Raw genomic sequence first — 5,892 nt, 5'->3', positions numbered from 1 at the left:
TGCCTCATCCGCATCATCGATCAGTCGCTCCATATTCGTGCAATCGACCAATTTAAGCACCTCTAGGCACTCGAGCTTGAGAACCCATGTAACATTCTTCAGCTTGTGGCAGTCATATACTTTCAGGATAGAAAGTGTTGGAAAGTAAGTCGAAGGACGCAACCCGCTCCAACTGATTTTCTTTAATTCTTTGAGTCCTATTAGCTCCAAAATCTCCAGCTTCGGAAGACACCAGTTCCGATTTACAATGTCACCACCATGCCCTGCTGTCTCACTCCCCTTTTGCATTATAATCTTTTCCAGGGTCTCACAGGATGCAATCTCCAGCTCCCGAAGGCTTGACGACATGTTGTGGCTGCTGAGGAAATTCGATAGCAACAGCTGGCGCAAGTGGAGCAGCTTCCTTGTGAGCAGGCGCCATATCATCACATGATGCATTTGGGAGAGCCGTTCGATAGCGTCAACTGTTTTCACGGTGATTCCGAGAGCCTTGAGTCAGGGCCTCAAATTCTCCCAAATGCTCGTACCGAGTGTCGGTTAGGTCCAGCACCTCTAGCATCGATAGCTTTGATATCACCCCAGGTGGTATCTCAGTGAGACGCCGCAGACGTCTCAGAAGGAGGAATTTCAATTTTGTGAGATATCTTAAGCTCTCGGGCAGACGCGTGATAAGAGTGGATGACAAATTGAGGTATTGAAGATTTTTTGCTTGGCTAATATCCGGTGGGAGCTCAAAGATTTGGGTCTCGGATAGATTCAGGTAAGTTAAGGCAGGAAAGGAAACAAAGAAATTACTAGGTATAAACTTCAAGGACCGGTTCGATTGGAGCATTAGGGTTACCAGATTGGGACACACTGGAGGAGCGCCAGGGAATTCTCTGATCTCACTTCGGATTATAGAAACCTGCTCCACCATTGCCCAAACATTCAAATCAGCTGGACTTCTGCAGAATATGGCACCACTTTGTACAATCAACTTCTGATTATTTTCGTCTCCGTCGGCGGCTATCCACCGTGCCATGTCCCCGATGATATCATGCATTTTCACCTGATCGTCTTCGTTGATGCCAGGCTCTAGCAAACAAGCGGATTTTAGTGTTCCTATGATGGTATGCCCGCTGTCGTAGGCGTCGTTGATGTCGTCGAAGACGCCGACATCTATCAACCCATGGCCCATCCAGCACTCGATGAGTTCCCTCTTGTTTATACAAAAATCTTTCGGCCACAACGCGCACAGCAAGAAACACTTTCTTATAGAATCATCTGGCAAATAATAATAGCTAAGCTTCAGTCTGGGAAACATGTCCTCGTCCTTTTCTAGGATCTCAGGAAGCTTTGACCTCCGCAGTAGTGTGATGGCATTTTGCCACTCTTTGGGAGTCTTCCTCATTGACATAGCCTTCCCGATGACTGTGAGAGCCAAGGGCAATCCACGACACTCCTTGACCACTTGCCTTGCGAGCCCCCGTATTTTTGGATGAGACTCGAGCGTGTCTTGGCCGACCATATCCTGGAACAACTGCCATGCGTCCTGTTGCTTCAAACAGTTTATCTTGATCATTTTGTTGGCTCCCATCGAGCCACACGCCTGCTCCGTCCGTGTGGTAAACACCACCTTATGCTTGTGCTGGCCGGTGGGTCTGGAAGGAATGGGAACCCCAACGGCCTCCAAATCCACCTGGTGCCATAGGTCGTCCAGCAGCAACAAGAAGTTCCTACAGTTCAGGTGGTTGAAGATTGCAGTAGCTTGTTCGCGTTCAGTGGCTTCTTCCTGTTCATTATCCGGTGAAGGCATCCCCAGCCTCTTGGCTATTTTTCTTTGAAGCTGCTTCACTGTACAGTCTTTGGAGACTGTTGCCCAGATCACATGATGGAACATAGCGCTTCGATGGCCATTGAGGGGGAGAAAACTGTTGTTGATGCGATGCAAGAGGGAGGTCTTGCCGACCCCACCCAGGCCCCATATCCCAATGATGCCCACGTCGGCATCATTGAGATATCTGAGAACCTTGTTTAGATTTGACTCCCTCCCTCGCTGCTCCGGCATGTGAGGCATCTCCTGGACCGGAGGCGGAGGCAATCTGGCGGCAAAGTTCTCAAGATTGGTAATTTGTCTTCTTAGGTCCTCCACCCTTGCCAGCTTGCGGGTAGCCTCCAGTTGATACTCACAAAATTGATGGAGCAGACCTCACCTCGTCAAGGCGCGTTTCCCCCTGTAGCTCGAGACAGGACACACGGTTATTCAAATCATTCCGGATGGCCTCCGCCCTCCAGTTGCTGCATGGCCTCTCTCAGAAGCATGATTTTGTCTTCAGGGTTTGAAAGATATTTCAGATGTGGTGAAATGAAACTCCATATTGCAACTAGGTCGTTTAGATATATGGTAGGTGCCAGCATGAGGGGATGCCGTTAAGAATGGCTCAAGATGGCAAACACATGAGAGAGAGAGAGAGAGAGCAGGGGGTATCACCAGATCAAAAAGAATGGGAAGGGGGAGAGAGAAAGCAAGCACATCAGAAGAGAGAGGATATCAGAGAAGAGGGCAAAAGCATCAACAGAAAAGTGGGGAGCAACTGGAGAGAGAGAGTGTAGGTTTGGAAAAGTGGCCAACTTCACGTAGTTGAAAACGTAAAGCGGCTGGTGAACTCTGGATGGAAAGAAGAGGGCGGCCTCGTACAATATATATAGCAGTTGGGGCTTCATAGCCAGATTTTTCTAGTTGAGGTCCCACACATGCACACCAGGGTTGCAGTCTGAGCCTTTCTTTATTTTAATTGGGCTTGATTGTATCCCATAGTCACTATTTTTAATTACTTTAACTTGAGTAGCACATGCCTACACCGGTTCATTGCACATGTATGATAATGATTTATTTCAAAAGGTATAATTTTTATGTTAAAAATAACATTATCTTTGTATTGCTGTTTTTATCTATGACTCTATCTAATTACAGAGTCATAGATAAAAGTCTTAATTAAATAACAACAGCTAAACATATGTTCTTTTCTCTTTTTTTCCCGTTGCCATATGCCACCCAAATATTATTACGACAGAATAATACACAAAGAAGAAGAAACAAACCTAGCAAAGAAAGCTCTGTTCTTCCAAAGAGAATTTAGAAGAAAGCAAGAAAGTGCTTAAACCATAACAAGAAGGATTAAAGGAGAAGAGAGTACAATGGCAAAGTAATATTATGGACAGTGGAAAAGAAGCTTCATAATGAAAGAAATCATCTCAACGCTCCAGGTGCATCAATCCAAAAACAATGCTCCCAGCTAATGAGAACATAGCAAAGAAAGGAGAGAGCAACATACTCCGTGCTAATGCACGTGTGGTAAAGAAAGGAGAGACTATCATTTTTTTTTTTTTTTCTTAAATGCAAATCCTCGCCCCTCAAATAATAGAGCCATGAACTGCTGAGTCTAATTAGACTCCACTAAACAGCTTATCCAAATGCATTAGCTCTGGTTACCAAATTCTTATCATAAAAAAGTAAAAAATTATTTGGGCGATTTGGACACATGACTTGTGCTATCGCGCAAAATTACAAAGTTACAACTATTTATTAGTTTCAAATAGCAAGTTGGGCCAGACAAACTCAAGCATCATTTAATTATCCTAACGAGATACAATTCTTAATGACCAAACTCTTCTTTATGCAGCCACACTTTTTTCTCTTTTGTAACGACCTTTTTAACGGACGAGCTGCCCGATTTATAGAATCTCAGTGAAGAAAAAAAATATGAGAAAAGAAAAACTACATTAACTCAAGAAATCATTCTAAAAAGATATCTGTTCTGATTTGATACATAACAAACACAACAAGAAATCATAGAATTCCCTGCTATAAAAAAGAATGTGAAGATTTAATGCAATTTGAGCATATCCAAATAAAAGATAAAAGGATCCAGATATATCACACGGCCAAGACTATTTATTTCCAAAAACAAGCTACGTTGGATCAAGTCAAGCATCATTTAATGCCAGTCTTCATCGCCAAAATAATAGACCAATGGACTGCCAAGTTTGAATAGATTCCATTTCAGAGCATGTCCACATGTATTAGCTCTAGTTACCAAATTCTTACCAATAAAAAAAATAAAAATAATGCAATTTAGACAGAAGATTCATCCTATCATGCAAACCCATAAAGTTAAAACTATTTATTAGTTTTATATAGTAAGTTGGATTGGAGTAAGTAAAGCATCATTTTATTATCTTAGTGAGATATAATTTTTAGTGACCAAACTATTCATCCCGGAGGTGTACCAATTTTTTTAGCCAAACATTTTAACAATGGAGCTGCTCAATCAGTAGAGTTTTAATGAAGGATGTGTTGGTGGATGTCTGGCCAGGACACCACCTCTCAAAATTTTTTTTGATATCGTGCGTTACAGCAGAAAAAAAAAAAATCAAATACGTGGATCAACCAAAAAAATCTCGTCTCCACGGGACATGCAAACTTCACTATGAGAAAAGAAATATTACAAGAAGAGATCTCACCCTCAACCTTTGTATACCCAATTTTTTTCTCATAGGAAGTTCTCCCTCACAAAAATTCTCTCTCTAGAAAGATCCTCTTGAACCTCTGAAGCGATCGCTGTCCGCTGTCTAGGAGCCTCCCTGCTTCTTCTCCTCTCAGCGTCGCGTCACCTCTTCGTGGGTTCTCTTCTATTTTTTGAGTCTTCAGCCTGACGAAACCGTGCCACCACGCTCGCTTCTCTTCTCTGTTCAGGTATCAGGCCTTTAAAGGCTTAAAAAATAATTTAGAATAGGATAAGGACTCCTTGGAACACCCAAAAAACTCCTCCGAACCGTTAGATCACAGCCGCAAGCATCCCAAACCATCCGATCACGTGCCGGTCCATGGAATAGTCTGTGGACTGTGAGAAACGCACGTGAAATGCCGTACGGTCCACGATGGACCGTGAGAAGCCGAGGGAAAATGCCCCCTCGATCCACAAGCCTCCCTGTGCGCTGTCCGATCCAGCTTCTTGCGAAAAAGCCCCCTCAATCCTCAAGCCTCCTGGGCTACAGGCTCCTAGCACGGGCTCGCGTGGGCTTGGGCCGCGCCTGCGCGCTCGCGCTCTCATGCACCTGGGCCTGGGCCGTACCCGACCCGCATGCTGGGTTAGGCTCTGCACGCCCAGGCCGTGCGTTGCCGCGCGCTGCCACACCTGGGCCGCACACGGCTGCGCCATCACCGGGCCGCTGCCCGCTGTCGGCAGTCCTTCACCGCTTCGAACTTCGTGCCAGCTTCAATCGAGCGTATCTCGACCATCCGAACTCTGTTTGAGATGATCTTAGGCTTGTTGGACTTCATTTTTCATCGCGAACCTTGTTGTGGGCTCAATATGGATCCAATCTTGAGGCATAAAATCCTAACAATCTCTACCTCGATTCGATATTCGGCCTCCTCCTAAGTCTGAGAGTTTTTGGATCTCCTAGCCCCCATACCATGAGGCAGTTGCCTGCTGATCATGGATGGACAAACATGAGAGTCAAGCCATGCCACTTAATCCCATCTCCATCATATACTGTGCTCCTTCTGACCTGAGGCCTACTCGAGGCATCATCCAACGGCAATAGGAATCTCACTTTGCGATATCGCCTTTCATCCTTTCGAGTCTCCTGTCTCATGCTCGATCCATCTCTATCTGGAGCTCCACCTCGCTCTAGGCTCTTTTTGACTCTTGAAGGTCCACCTCGCACTGGACTCTCTGTCAGGTAATAATGTCATCTCCTCCTCTTTTTTTCCTCCAAAATAATTCTATCGCAGCGTAGCACCTTTAGGATTGCTCCACCAGCTACCGTCCTATAGCCTCTCGAATCTAATCTACTCAGTGAGATAAGATTCTACCTCAAATCGGATATGTATCGAACCTCTCCCAA

The 5,892-nt window shown here is 45.0% G+C and overlaps 1 protein-coding gene across 1 annotated transcript; it reads right to left on the bottom strand.

The window, feature by feature from the left end:
• Positions 1 to 6: 6 nt before the first annotated feature.
• LOC140853340 (disease resistance protein RFL1-like) lies at positions 7 to 2,274 on the bottom strand. Its single transcript, XM_073247845.1, has one exon. It carries the CDS (start codon positions 2,054 to 2,056, stop codon positions 461 to 463), a length of 1,596 nt encoding a protein of 531 aa, XP_073103946.1. The 5' UTR covers positions 2,057 to 2,274; the 3' UTR covers positions 7 to 460.
• Positions 2,275 to 5,892: the final 3,618 nt, after the last annotated feature.

Source organism: Elaeis guineensis, chromosome 13 (assembly GCF_000442705.2).
Source record: "Elaeis guineensis isolate ETL-2024a chromosome 13, EG11, whole genome shotgun sequence".
Taxonomy (NCBI): domain Eukaryota; kingdom Viridiplantae; phylum Streptophyta; class Magnoliopsida; order Arecales; family Arecaceae; genus Elaeis; species Elaeis guineensis.
Note: the sequence above shows the minus strand (reverse complement) of the source record. Positions and strands in the feature narration are given on the sequence as shown.